Raw genomic sequence first — 14,877 nt, 5'->3', positions numbered from 1 at the left:
TTGTTTAATAATGCAATGCTAATATGCTAGTAATAGGCATTTATGTGGGAAAAAACATTCCTCTTCTATCCTAGCACTCCATTATGCTCCGGTAGGTACTTGCTTAAGCCCAATGGCTTGTTTTTGAAACAATTAAAGCATCTATGGTGAAAAACTTGACGTTTTGACTTTTGACATTAATGTCATTTGATATTTACTTATTTTTTGTTTGTTTCCCTGAATAATATCGTTATTTTTTTAAATGCACGATATAAATAATAGATTGACGAATAAATGGACCTCTCTTCGGTGAGTATTAAGTCTGAACCGAGGGATGAAGGTAATGATATTACGGAAGCTGGTGACAAAGTATGCCCTGATGTAATCTACCCAAAACGGGGCCCAGATTCTAGCGATATTAAAATTGAACAAGCGCATACAACTGTGAAGAAGGAATTTATTTATATAGAGGTTCCAGTCAAACCCGAACCAGATCATGAAAATTGCCATCGTCTGTGTTCTGATGAAGGGAGGTTTATGGTCCCAATAAAATCTGAACCGGAAACCAGTGATGAACGAATTTGTGATTTTGGAATTGATGTTTCGCAACCTGATGTTAAAGAAAAATCCTTGGAATACTCTCAGAATATTGAAAATAATCCCCGTAAGTAATGGGACTTTTTTTAAATATAAATAATGGCGTTGCATATAGATTTTTTATTTTTTATTTAATGTATACATACATACATTTACTATATGTATTACGGCTCTTTAGGCATGGCCTGTGTTGAGCCAAAATACTGACATGTTCATACAAAATTTTTTTTTATTATCTTTTATTATTATTTGTTGTTTTTTTTTATTTTTATATATTGCTTTTGCCAATGTCAAGTTAATTAAATAATATTATTTAATTATACGAAGCCGCCTCCGTAGTGTAATGGTCAGCACGCTCGGCTACCGTTCTGGAGGTCCCGGGTTCGATTCTCAGGGGGTGTCAAATAAATATAAGTAATTTTTTCACTATAATATTATTGAATATTGCCCTGGACTAGTACCTAAGGCAGAGGGCTGATCACCTTTCCTTCATGTGTTTACGATCAAGATAACACTGCGTTTTTATGATGCAGTGCCCTATGCACCATTGAGGTGCGGATAAGGGTTAGACAGAGAGAAAAGTAGAAATGTCTAGAATTTTAATTAAAATTAAAAATAACTATTGTAACCATATTAAACAATAAAAAAAAAAGAAAAATTACAGTATAATTAAGAGTCTGAAAGAATTTTAAAACAAATATTTTGTTTACTGTAAGCAAATGTAAATATATATATGTAGATGTAGTAAATGAAGTGTATATAATAATTTATATTAGTTGTAATAATAGCTAACTTAAGAAATGATAGAATAAATGAAAAAAAAATATTTGGGAAACCAACAGAGAAATATAACATATGAGTATACATCTTAATTATTGAAAAAAGCTCCAATTACAGGTTTTTGCAGAATGAGCGTTAACAGTAACAAAAACAGAAAATTAAATAAATAATATATTACATACAATTGTTTTGTTGATGTTTTGTTTCAGCCAATGTCAGAAAGAGAACAAATTGGCTTTCAAATATCAACAATGAAATACAGTCTTCAGTGCCGCCATCTTTGCAAGCGAATTTCACCAATGCTCCGCCGCCGGGCTTGCTATATACCGAACTACCATCCGCACACTTGTCGCAACCTGCAATGCCACCATCGACGCATTTGTCAAAATCCGACGACTACAATTCCTGCAGAGACCTGTGGAAGAGGAACTTGAACAAGAAGCTGCGCATGCAGGGCGAGCCGTACCTCGGCTACACGCGTCCGCACGGCGAGAAAATGAAGCATAATAAAGCTAGGGAAGGTAGGAAGCTCGGCCCGCCGTGCGTCTCGGCCTTCTGTAAGAAGAGTAAGAAACGGGCCTGCGACCAGTTCAGCCAAGAAACCCGCCAAGCTTTGTTTAACTCCTTCTGGAAGGGTATGAGCTGGGAGGAGCGCAAGGTGTACGTGTGCACGAACGTGCTGAGGAGGGGCATCGGGCGGAAGACGGTCAAGACAGAGTCTAAACGCGAGGGGACTTGCCACTACTACTTGCCTCTGGTGGGGGAGAACGGGGAGCAAACACAGCTTCCCGTATGTAGAAACATGTTTGTTAGCACACTCAGCTTGGGACATTTCACAGTGCAGTCGTGGATCAAAAGGAAAAAAAAATCCGGTAAGCATATACAAGCTACCCTTTCCTAAATTTTTGGAACTCCTACACATATCATTAATCTCATGATACTGTATGAGTTCACTAGAGCTATCTACCGTTGGATTATGAAAGCTTTCATTAAGCCGAGATCCTTTTATTTGGATTATGCAAATTCCTAGATGGGTTATTTTGCATACTGGGAAATGCCTGATGATTTAAATTTTTTTTGCCATTTTGACAAGAATATTTTATTCACATTTTGAGTGTTCCTAATGCTTTTTTGCAAATCTGCAAATTTCATAATAATAATAACTACCAAGTGGAGAAACCCAGATTTGTGTACAAGTATTTGAACACACTCAAAATGTTGTGAAATATTAGTATTTTTTGAACTCAAATATTTTTTTAGATGTAGAAATATTAAATTCACAATCAAGTTAGCGCAGTGCCCTATACATCATCGGGTGGGTATTGATGAGGATCGGAAGGGAAAGATTTCAAGATACATTGATGAATGATTTATTTTTCAGATTTAAACAACGTCACAGATAAAACAGCGCCCCCTGACAGCCATGAAATTAGTACCGCATGCGAAAATGCGGTAACCCCGGAAGAGAAGGCGTCTTCTCAGACAAATCAGCCCTTCGAGTGCTCCGAGTGCAGCCGGACTTTCACGCGAAAAGGCAGCCTCAAAAACCATCTCACCTCCCACACAGACTATAAACCTTTTGCGTGTAATCTATGCAGTTACAGGTGTCGGAGAAAGTATTACTTGAAAATTCACAAGGTGACGCACACGGGGCACAAGCCGTACACGTGTGAGGAATGCTCTTCGAGCTTTGCGAGGAAGGGGGATTTGAACAACCATATGTTCAGTCACTCCACGGACAAACCTTTTTCGTGCAGCGTTTGCGACTTCAAATGCTTGTACAAGGGCAACCTGACCACTCACATGTTCATCCATTCCGGTAAGAAAAGATTTGCGTGCAACGAGTGCGAGTACACGTCATTGAGAAAGAACGGGCTGACGCGACATATGTTAACGCACACTGATAGAAAACCCTTTGAATGCACAGAGTGCAAGTATACGTGTATCGAAAAACGCAATTTCAAAAGACACATGCTGACGCATTAGAAGTTTTATTAAAATACAGCAGGACCTCTAAACGCCAAAAATTTACCCTCTGTTCGGATCACTTCTTCTTCTTCTTCTAACCCTTATCCGCACCCAACGGTGCATAGGGCACTGCATTATATAAACACAGTGTATCTTGATCGTTAACACACGGAGGAAAGGTGATCAGCCCTCCGCTTCAGGTACCAGTCCAGGGTAATATTGAATAAATATTAGAGTGAAAAAATTACTTATATTTATTTGACCCCCCTGGGAATCAAACCCGGGACCTCCAGAACGGTAGCCGAGCGTGCTGACCATTACACTACGGAGGCGGCTTCTGTTTCAGCCTCAAATATATCTTCACTTTTGTTGTCACATTGTTGCCTTATTATTTCATCGTCATTTCCGTTTTTAAGAAGCGCGGGAGGGGTGTGTGGGTGTTCAGATTACAGAGGTGTTCGGATTATAGAGGTCCTACTGTATCAGCAAATTCTCCTTCCTTGTCATATCGCTCACTCCTTTCAACAACTTCATATATCAAAATTCGTCAATTTTCAGTGGTGCATGTTATCGGAATGCCCAGAAAATGTACTATATCCCAGCAAAAGCGGCATATTTTAAACTTAATATTTACCCGCTACAGGGCAGAAAGTGTTGTTTTTGCATTTTGAAGAAAAGGTATTGTTTAAGTATTTATTTAAATATACTAAATATTTTTCAAACGGAGAAAAAACAGTCAGGTTTTACCTAAAAAGATCTGTTACACAGTGTAAAGTTCAATAAGTGGCTTGATATTTATTTTTAATACATTGTAATATATTTTTAAACTTTAAAAACGTTCTCCTGAAAAATCAAGTTTTTTGATATATGACGTTGTTGAAAGGAGTGAGCGATATCCAGATACAAATGTTCCTGGACTTCTCCAATCCTGGCCTAGTCTTTTTTTTCAGAATTTTATTTATTAGATATAAGTTTTCGCAATAGCAAAAAATGTGCTAAGAGTGAAAGCAATAAAGACTCAAGAGTGGACCAAGCTCCTGACAAGTTTCATCTTAGTGATGTTACTCACACCCCGGTCTTTCCAGATTTTGTCAAGTTTATACATGGCACTTTTGGCAATGGCGGTACGACGTCTGATCTCTCCTTTGCAAGTTTTTTCATCAGACTATCAAGGCTTAAATGTTGTCCCAATAAATAAATAAATCTTGGTGACGGGGCTTCATTGTAGGTCCCACAATGTGGGACAACTTGACCCCAAATCTGAAATTCTTTGAACTTTTAATGTGGAGACTGACCGGAGCATTTTGTCGTAACGTAACACGTTACGATGCGAGCATTCGGGTAGTCAGTACAGCGAGCCGAGCGCTTCATCCATAGTTTCGGATGCTCGGTGATGCTCGCCGCAAGCGATGTTACGATGTAATGCTCCGGTCAGTCTCCACCTTTATATATGAATTGTTGAATCAAACACATTTGAGTCTACAACTCAAAAAAATCTGTGTTTGGTTTAAAAATTAATACATAAATTAAAATGGAGTTTTACAAATTAAACGCCAAACCAAAAAATAATCTTTGAACTTGTTTGATAATATATTTTGTATATTAAAAGGATTGTTAACTTTGTAGTATGGTAATATAACTCTCTCCTTATCTTTCACCGTTCACTTTGTGTAATACCACTTTAAAAAATACACTAATTCGTGACTACCAGTTTCGGTATAATCAATAATGGTATTATATTATTTTGAGAAATAAAAATACTTAGTGTTTTGATCCATTCACATTTTTACTAACAAACTAGTTTCGGCAACAACCTGTTGCCCTCTTCAGGGTTTAATTTATGACTTGTCATAAACTAGTCATAAATTAAACCCTGAAGAGGGCAACAGGTTGTTGCGGAAACTAGTCGGTTAATAAAAATGTGAGTGGATCAAAACACAAAGTCTTTTTATTTCTCAAAATAATATATATCAATATGATCCACCAAGTTGATGCTTTCAATATTCAAAACATAATAAGGGTATTACTCAAAGTGAACGATGAATGATAAGGAGAGTGTTGTTTGAAGAATATGGAAGACTGGATATTTACAGGGCTTATGACCTGTTATAGGCTGGTTAAGTGATCACTTTACACACATGCAACATTCACCATTCCACCCATGATTGACAACCACACTACTCAAATTTTTGGAACTCCTACATATCGCTCACTCCTTTCAAGAACGTCATAAATAAAAAAATTGATTTTTCAGGAGAACGTTTTTAATGTTTAAAAATATAACACAATGTATTAAAAATAAATATCAAGCCTCTTATTGAACTTTTTACTGTGCAACAGATCTTTTTAGGTAAAACATGACGGTTTTGTCTCCATTTGAAAAATATTTAGTATGTTAAAAAAAAATAATTAAACAATGCCTTTTCTTCAAAATGCAAAAACAACACTTTCTGCCCTATAGCAAGTAAATATTAAGTTAAAAATATGCCTCTTTTGCTGGGATATAGTACATTTTGTAGGCATTCGGAAAACATAAACAACTGAAAATTGACAATTTTTGATTTATGACGTTCTTGAAAGGAGTGAGCAATATATGATCAATCTCACGACACAGTACACTTCACAACTGCCATATATTTATGTATTAATTTTTAAATCAAATACAGATTTTTTGAGTCTACTAAGTTGTATTTTACTAACAAAAACACATAAAAAATTAATATTGTGACAATTGTTTCGCCTTTTTATGGCACTTTCACTGTGTTTGATTATATAATACATAAATTTTTACATACAAAAAATTAAAATTAAAATACAAAAAATTTGATAAATACATAAAAAATTAATACATAAATATATGGCAGTTGTGAGCTGTACTGTGTCGTGAGATTGATCATATATGTAGGAGTTCCAAAAATTTGAGTAGTGTGGTTGTCGGTTTTATTTAGCAGAGACACGCATACATCCAAATAAAAGGGTCTCTGCCAAATAAAAGCTTTCTCAATCCAACATAGATGGCTGTTGTGAACTCATATGTACCGTGTCATGAGATTGATCATATATCTTGGAGTTCCAAAAAAATTAATAGTGTGTTTGTCAATCATGGGTAGAATGGTAAATGTAGCACACATCGCTCACTCCTTTCAACAACGTCATATATGTATCAAAAATTGTCAATTTTTAGCTGTGCATGTTTTCGGAATGCCCAGAAAATGTTCTATATTCCAGCAAAAGCGGCATATTTTTAACTTAATATTTACCCGATACAGGACAGAAAGTGTTTTTTTTTTTTACATTTTGAATAAAAAGTATTGTTTAATTATTTTTTAAATATACTAAATATTCTTCAAATGGAGAAAAAACCTTCACGTTTTTTACTAAAACGATCTGTTTTGTGCACAGTAAAAAGTTCAATAAGTGGCTTGATATTTATTTTTAATACATTGTATTAAATTTTTAAAATTTAAAAAAGTTCTCCTGAAAAATAAAGTTTTTTGATTTATGACGTTCTTGAAAGGAGTGAGCGATATGTAGACTGATCACTTAACCAATTTATGATAGGTCATAAGCCCTGAAATACCCAGTAATATTCTTCTTCATCTATTTTTGAGATGTCAAAAAAATGTAAAAATGACTTCATAGTGGAGAAAACCCAGATTTGTGAACAATTATTTGGACACACTCTAAATGTTTTAAAGCAAAAATATATAGTTTGGAGATCATCCGTTGTGATTTTTATTTATTTTATTTCATATATTCTATTTCTGTTTAAACTTTACTACAAATTTTTATAAATAAATGTTTTTAATAAATAAAAAAATTGAAATACATGTATACTCATTTTTTATTCTTCATAATAATAACTAAAATTACAAAAATAACAATGTGAGATGTTCAAATATTACTTATAAATATAGTGACATCTCAACGTAGAAGTATATGGAATTCTGGATATTTACAAGGCTCACAACTTGTCGTCGGCTGGTTTAATGATCATGAAATGTATTTTTACCCGTTGGGTCGATTGATGCTTAACGCCGGGAAGGGTATTTTTACCTTCTGCGCCGGCCTCATTTCAAAGGCAGAAAAGAAGGAATTATCCAATGTGGTTATATGAATATTATGTACCAATTTCTTTGTTAAGGTCTTAACTATATGTACACAATTATCAAATCATGTCGCCAGCTGTCCACAGGCGAAAAAAATACCTGTCTGAAATGTGTTAGTAAAATCACTCATATCAAGTTGAGATACCTGTATTAAAATATTTTGTTTTTAAAATCTTCGCACCGCTTTTCAAATTAATTGTGACATTTATGCCACGCGGCGGTGTTGCCATTTCTAAATAAAATGAAGGTATTTTTTCCAATAAACAAGTACTTATCGAGTCACGTAATGCACTGAACCGCCTTAGGCCAGTCTAGATTTACTGACTGGACATCCAGAGCTAATATGTCCACCTTGAAGCCTAAGATGTCCGTAAGGTTGGGTGTCGTTCTCCCGAAATCTCCGTGGACGAACTCCTTGATATAGGTCCCGGCTTCAGTGGTCATCTCGACGGTAAACAGGTTTGGTTTGTCTGAAAGATAGAGAAAACAACATAACGTCAAATCCCACATCGGCAGAAATACAGGTATCTATTCACTGATAGTGGTGATTTTTATTAGTGAATTCTTTATTCCAATTATTATACATTGTGCTTTGAGCTTCTCACGCTTGCACAGTGCAAGTATGCAAGAGTGAGATGCAAATATAGTGCCCCGGTTCCCACACACTCTTCACGCGCTGTTTATACGCAAAATTTAGTTTAGTTTAGTTAGAAATACAATACTTTTATGAGGAAAAACGCCAGTTACCTTTGACAAAATCAGCCTCAATCTTGAGAATCTTTCTCTCTCTGACGAGCAACGGTCTCCTGTGTAAAACTCGCAGTGGCGTCTTCTGCTTAATTTGAATACCTCCGCCTTCCGTGTTGGAGAAGGCCTTCAGCTTTTCTAGATCATCCCGCGTGATTCTGCTCACAGGGTCCGCGACGTCAGCGTCATGTTTAGAGCCGCCATTTTGCGACCCGGAACGGCCGTCCTGAGACCTCTCTTCCAGTTTGACGCAGAGCGCGAGGTAGGTCTTGGTCTTCGTCTCTTCGCCCTTCTTCAGTATGGACATTTCTTCCCTTAAAGGAGGAAAGAAAAAAGCATATCATCTCTGTTACTGCTAACGGTATTGGAACAGTTGTGACGTGGAAGACGGAAACGCGCAAATGAAAGTCAATTGTTCATTTCGCTCACTCCTTTCAAGAACGTCATAAATCAAAAGTCGTCAATTTTCAGTTGTGCATGTTTTCGGAATGCCCAAAAAATGTACTATATCCCAGCAAAAGCGGCACGTTTTAAATTTAATGTTTACCCGCTACAGGGCAGAAAGTATTGTTTTTGCATTTTGAAGAAAATGTATTGTTTAATTATTTTTTAAATATACTAAATATTTTTCAAATGGAGAAAAAACCTTCAGGTTTTACCTAAAAAGATCTGTTGCAAAGTAAAAAGTTCAGTAAGTGGCTTGATATTTATTTTTAATACATTGTATTATATTTTTAAACTTTAAAAACATTCTCCTGAAAAATCAAGATTTTTGATTTATGACGTTCTTGAAAGGAGTGGGCGAAATATCAAGTATGGTAGACGTACAACACCATTTGCAAAAATGTTAGCATCTTCCGATAAGGTGATTGATTTTGCGCCACCTTGTATTAACCGGTTAACTGCCAAAAGCATCTTAAGACGCATAATTTTCTGTGAACGGAGCACCGCTCATACAAAAATTACGTCTTAAGACGCGCCGTTTTAAATGGGCTTTTAGTAAAGAAAATCTATTATTTAAAACGTACAAATATAATGAACGCATAGTGACATCTATTGAGAATATCTTTGCATTCTTAGAATTGAAACAGAATTTGTTTTTATCACTTTAAACGTAAATTAAAGAAAGCATTGTCGTCGGAACAACTGATGGCGCTCAGGGTTGTCCAATAATCCCCGAGTCACTGCCGAATCTGATGACAGTGATTTTAGTGTCAATACTGATGATTTTTTATTTTTTTAAATCATAGTGTGTGAATACTTTGTGAATACTTTTAATATTAAACTAACATAAACAATAACTTTTGAAATAATTTAATTTTCATATTTTCTTTAACAAATTTTGTGACAACCCTGCACCATGAACAATTAATTTTATGATTATGGATAAATGACTGCGCGACTGGCGCGCTCTTCATTTATTTGGCAAGTTTTATCAATAAACGTTATTACACTTTCAATAACGATATGTTTATCAGGTTTTATTTTTGTGGTAAAATTCGCGGCGTGCTGGCTACCGCCATACACGTACCTTTTTTTTTTTAGATGGGAATTGCGTTTATTATTTACCTTGCTTATTATGTACAAGGTTTATAGATCATTAAGTGGATTTTTGTTTCTTCTAGCTAATTAAATATGCTTTTATTTGAATCTGTGTTGGGAACAGGAGGGATAATCTAGTGTGGGCCAAACAGGAACTTCTCAGCATTTGCTCATTGCTGGGAGGAAACCACGTAAAACTCCTCAGGAGAAGGCGGACTGTTGACTGTGCCATACATGTACCTGCCGTCAGTCAAAAGATTAACAAAAACAAGATCCATCTGTGAGCACTGCCTTGCGGGCCCTACCTGTTGACAATTTGAAGGTCTCTGACTTGAATGGTGCTCTTATCCACATTGATGTGCCGGGTCAGTGCCAGGAGGGTTTGGGCGTCCAGCTTGGCCCCCTTGGGATCGGATATCTCCACGGCAAACGGCCTCCCTAGACCGAGGCATCGCACATCCACATCTTCACGCCCCGACGACAGGAATTTTAGGCGATTGGTGGCTTCCTCCAGAGGTATCCTGTTTAAACAATTACAGCTTAATAGAGATTTTAATTCATTGATGAATTGTATTTAACCGTTAGAATGCTGAGTAATCTAGTATAAAAGCGCGGCCCGTTGATATACCGACAATAATCTATGCAGTATTTTTACATAATACAAACTACGCCACGTTCTCTCCGATTCCGCAGCTTCACATGTTAACCAATGCTTTTGAAAGTATGGATTTATTTAATATATTGTTATCCACCTTGAAATCTGTACTTTCTCAGCATTTCTTCTCCATGTTATAATGGATAAATTTAAACATTGTGTTTCACTCTCTCTCGCTACTCGCTGATAGTGTGTGAAGGAGACGTGTATTTCCCAGCTACTCTGTTTGTGAGGGACTTTTAAAAGAGAAGGTTATTGGCTCATTTCCAAGTATAAATTGAAGGGGGGACCCTTATAGGAGAAGGTTTTTGGCTCCTTTCTGAGGATAAATTGAAGGGGGGACCCTTAGAGGAGAAGGTTTTTGGCTCCTTTCTGAGGATAAATTGAAGGGGGGACCCTTAGAGGAGAAGGTTTTTGGCTCCTTTCTGAGGATAAATTGAAGGGGGGACCCTTAGAGGAGAAGGTTTTTGGCTCCTTTCTGAGGATAAATTGAAGGGTGGACCCTTAAAGGAGAAGGTTTTTGGCTCCTTTCTGAGGATAAATTGAAGGGTGGACCCTTAAAGGAGAAGGTTTTTGGCTCCTTTCTGAGGATAAATTGAAGGGGGGACCTTTAGAGGAGAAGGTTTTTGGCTCCTTTCTGAGGATAAATTGAAGGCGGGACCCTTAGAGGAGAAGGTTTTTGGCTCCTTTCTGAGGATAAATTGAAGGGGGGACCCTTAGAGGAGAAGGTTTTTGGCTCCTTTCTGAGGATAAATTGAAGGGGGGACCCTTAGAGGAGAAGGTTTTTGGCTCCTTTCTGAGGATAAATTGAAGGGGGGACCCTTAGAGGAGAAGGTTTTTGGCTCCTTTCTGAGGATAAATTGAAGGGGGGACCCTTAGAGGAGAAGGTTTTTGGCTCCTTTCTGAGGATAAATTGAAGGGGGGACCCTTAAAGGAGAAAGTTTTTGGCTCCTATCTGAGGATGATGGCGGCTCTCGGGAGGCATGCGGAGTACATGGCCAAGCAAACTGAATCGCCTTTTTTGAAAATAGTTGTGACCAAGATTTGCTGCATCGTATGCCTTATCTCTTCATTCCTCACAAAGTCAAACCACAGCACGCCTAAGATTCTCCACAGACACCTATTCTCAAAGCTCAGCACACACTGCTCCGGGCCCTTGTAATGTGCCATGTTTCACAGTGGTACAAGAGAACAGGATAATTATATTAAAACAAAGATCAACATTCTCACAAATACTTTTTACAGAATTCCCAGTCATAGAATAAAATATATCTACGAAAATACGCCAATTATAAAACTTCTTAAAGAAAAGAAAACCATCACTCAAAACCAGAAACAAACCAAAAATATTTTTAAAATACCCAAATGCAAAACAAAACCCTACCAACAAAATGACATATACTTAGGAATAAAAAATTTCAACAGACTCCCTTTAGAAATTAAAAATATAATAGATACACACTCAAAAGAAACTTAACAAATAACATAACTCCCTTGCACTCCATAAAAATATTTATTCCCCAGTAATTTTTTTTTTTTTTAATGTATAATCACACCATTAACAAAAAAAATGTGATCAAAGTTCATCTCCAAGCACAAGAGCTCAGTCTCTTTTTGGAGTGGCTCAGCGCAACTAAAATTATAAGATTGCATCAAGTAATATCGCTCACTCCTTTTAAGAACGTTATAAATCAAAAATAGTCAATTTTCAGCTGTGCATGTTTTCAGAATGGCCAGAAAATGTACTATATCCCAGCAAAAGCGGCATATTTTTAACATAATATTTACCCGCTACAGGGCAGAAAGTGTTGTTTTTGAAGAAAAGGTATTGTTTAATAATTTTTTTAAATATAAAAAATCTTCAGGTTTTACCTAAAAAGATCTGTTGCACAGAAAAAAGTTTAATAAGTGGCTTGATATTTATTTTTAATGCATTGTATTATATTTTTAAACTTTAAAAACGTTCTTCTGAAAAATCAAGTATTTTGATTTATGACGTTCTTGAAAGGAGTGAGCGATATATAAAAATAGTAGATATATAAAAATTCAGCATATTTAGGATCTCAGTACTCTAACGGTTACTATGTATATAAAGTGTGTGTTACTTGTAGAGCTCGGCTATGGGTTTGAATATGATGTCTTGGACGGAAGACTCCATCATTCTTTTTCCATTCAGTATCCACGGCGTTTGGCACAGCTCACGAGAAAACTTGCAATATCTGAAAAAGAATGGACCAATCATAGTTTGGCAATACCGACATATTGCTCATTAAAATCGGGAAGCGTTGATATAAAATACTGGTAGGAAATAATGAAGTAGTACCCGTCTTTAAAGTGATCTCGCAGGTAGAAATACCCTTCCCAAACAAAATGTGTGAACACACTCCGGACGGGAAAGGTATTTGTGCCCGTTGGGTCATTGATGCTTAGGCATCACGCAACGTGTCCAAAAAACTGGAGAATCCGTCGGGTACAGACATAGGCCAGAGTCAAGCCATCCAAGCGTAGTTCCTGGCGAATGGACTCATTGGTGCGCCTAGCTGTCTAGCTGAATTCGGAGCATGCGCCTCCAACACCACGATTTTCTCCTTTCTGCTGCTTTTATGGTCCATGTTTCAGCAGCATAGAGAAAAATGGAATGGACCAAGCTCTTGATAAGCTTTATCTTGGTGTTGTTACTCACACCCAGGTCTTTCCAGATTTTGTCTAGCTTGTACATGGCTTTTTTGGCGATGGCGATACGACGTCTGATCTCTCCTTCGCAAGTTCCTTCATTGCTAATTCGAGATCCAAGGAACTCAAATTAAATACCCTTCTGAAATGAGTTAATTATTTTACCTTCCGGCTAGATATATTGGATGGTGCAGGCACTCCACGCCCGTGCAGGTGACATAGGAGCCGGGTATGTCCGGGGGGCACGGGTAGTGCTGGCGGAAGGCCTCCGAGTAGACGGAGCCGATGATGCCCTCCACGCCCTTGCGGGTGAAGGCTTCTCCGCGAAACTTTCTGTGCGCCCGCTCCCTTTCCTCGAATATCCTGGGGCACATTAGACGCAGTGATTCCAGTTCCTGTAGAAAAAAAAAATATGCATATAAATATTTAAAAAGTCTTTGCAAAGATTCTTTTTTTAAAACTTCTTTTCTTCAGGCTTCTTGTGTTCAGTATTGAACAGACGCCTCCCTTTTGGACTTCCACAGTTGCCTGTTGGACGTGACTCTCTTCCAGTGCAGGCCCGCCACTCTCCTAATGCCATCGGACCATCTTATCTGCGGCCTACCTATGCTTCTAGGCCTCCAGTCGAGCACCTGCTTGGTCCATCTATCCTCAGACATACGTGCCACACGACCTGCCCAGATCCACTTTAGCTCTGCGATTTTTGAGCCACATTTGTAATCTTGTTCTTATTTTAATTTTTGTTATAACTTAGTTCACCCAATTCCCATCTGTATAATATTTGCAGGCATCTCTCGCGCTCTACCTAAAGTAAGCAAATAGAACGCTTGCAAGCATCTGCCGCTCTCTACCAACAGTATGGAAAAGGACCCTAATTATACTCTGGCAGTCTGCCGCCCGACCCTCAGTATACCAATCACAAGTAACCGCAACACCCAATTCCCGTCTGTACAATGTTTGCAGGCGTCTCTCGCGCTCTACCTAAAGTAAGCAAATAGAACGCTTGCAAGCGTCTGCCGCTCTCTACCAACAGTATGGAAAAGGACCCTAATTATACTCTGGCAGTCTGCCGCCCGACCCTCAGTATACCAATCACAAGTAGCCGCAACACCCAATTCCCATCTGTACAATGTTTGCAGGCGTCTCTCGCGCTCTACCTAAAGTAAGCAAATATAATCCAAAGCGTCTCCCACTCTCTACCAACAGTATGTAAAATACACTTAAAGCGTTTCCCGCAAACAATGTGTTAAGATTAAATAAAGACGAACATACCTCATTGTCTTTGTCAAAGGTCATGTTGGCTTTGATCATGAACTGACAGACGGCTCCCGAGTCCATGGTCTTCCCGATGGCCTCTGCCATCTTCACTCCGAATGACCACTTCCACGCCTCCTTCAGCGACGTTATGTTATCTAGAAATGCACATTGAACGACATCAATGCAAATTAGATAATCACATATTTTGACTTCCGCAATATTTAATACTTCCCTGAATTACACAAGTAATGAGCTTCATACACCTCATTATTTTTAGATTTATTTTTATTATTTATAGATTTGGCATTTAATATGTGGAACTCCATTTTAATATATGTATTAAATGTTAAATCAAACACTGATTTTTTCAGTCTACTAAGTTGTATTTTATTGTTTAAAAAAAACACATAAAACATTGTGACAATTGTTTCGCCTAGTATGTAATGGGATTTTCAAACGAGTTTTCACACATTGTTTTTAACAATAAAATACAACTTCATTGTTATTATTTGAACCCTTATCCGCACCCAAATGGTGCATAGGGCACTGCATCATATAAACGCAGTGTTA

At 37.4% G+C, this 14,877-nt stretch overlaps 2 protein-coding genes across 2 annotated transcripts in view; one reads left to right on the top strand and one right to left on the bottom strand.

The window, feature by feature from the left end:
• The first annotated feature begins 145 nt into the window (after nucleotides 1-145).
• On the top strand, nucleotides 146-4,374 carry LOC148309985 (uncharacterized). The gene is made up of 3 exons (XM_088259205.1): nucleotides 146-643; nucleotides 1,566-2,228; nucleotides 2,738-4,374. The coding sequence occupies exons 1-3, from the start codon at nucleotides 274-276 to the stop codon at nucleotides 3,340-3,342; spliced, it is 1,638 nt and encodes a 545-aa protein (XP_088115331.1). The 5' UTR covers nucleotides 146-273; the 3' UTR covers nucleotides 3,343-4,374.
• Nucleotides 4,375-7,150: 2,776 nt separating this feature from the next.
• Pus10 (Pseudouridine synthase 10) overlaps nucleotides 7,151-14,877 on the bottom strand; it is an 11,762-nt gene continuing 4,035 nt past the window's right edge. Inside the window, exons 4-9 of the mRNA XM_088259206.1 lie at nucleotides 14,323-14,462; nucleotides 13,216-13,445; nucleotides 12,483-12,596; nucleotides 10,028-10,243; nucleotides 8,181-8,494; nucleotides 7,151-7,903 (exon numbers count right to left, since the gene is read on the bottom strand). Of these exons, the coding sequence (XP_088115332.1) occupies nucleotides 7,713-7,903; nucleotides 8,181-8,494; nucleotides 10,028-10,243; nucleotides 12,483-12,596; nucleotides 13,216-13,445; nucleotides 14,323-14,462 (1,205 nt within the window). The 3' untranslated portion in view covers nucleotides 7,151-7,712. The remainder of the gene's footprint in view (nucleotides 7,904-8,180; nucleotides 8,495-10,027; nucleotides 10,244-12,482; nucleotides 12,597-13,215; nucleotides 13,446-14,322; nucleotides 14,463-14,877) is intronic.

The sequence above is a fragment of the Brachycentrus maculatus genome, unplaced genomic scaffold (assembly GCF_059751285.1).
Source record: "Brachycentrus maculatus isolate JH-2025_06_01 unplaced genomic scaffold, ASM5975128v1 h1tg000114l, whole genome shotgun sequence".
In the NCBI taxonomy this organism is placed as follows: domain Eukaryota; kingdom Metazoa; phylum Arthropoda; class Insecta; order Trichoptera; family Brachycentridae; genus Brachycentrus; species Brachycentrus maculatus.
This window is presented reverse-complemented; position numbering and strand designations above follow the sequence as displayed.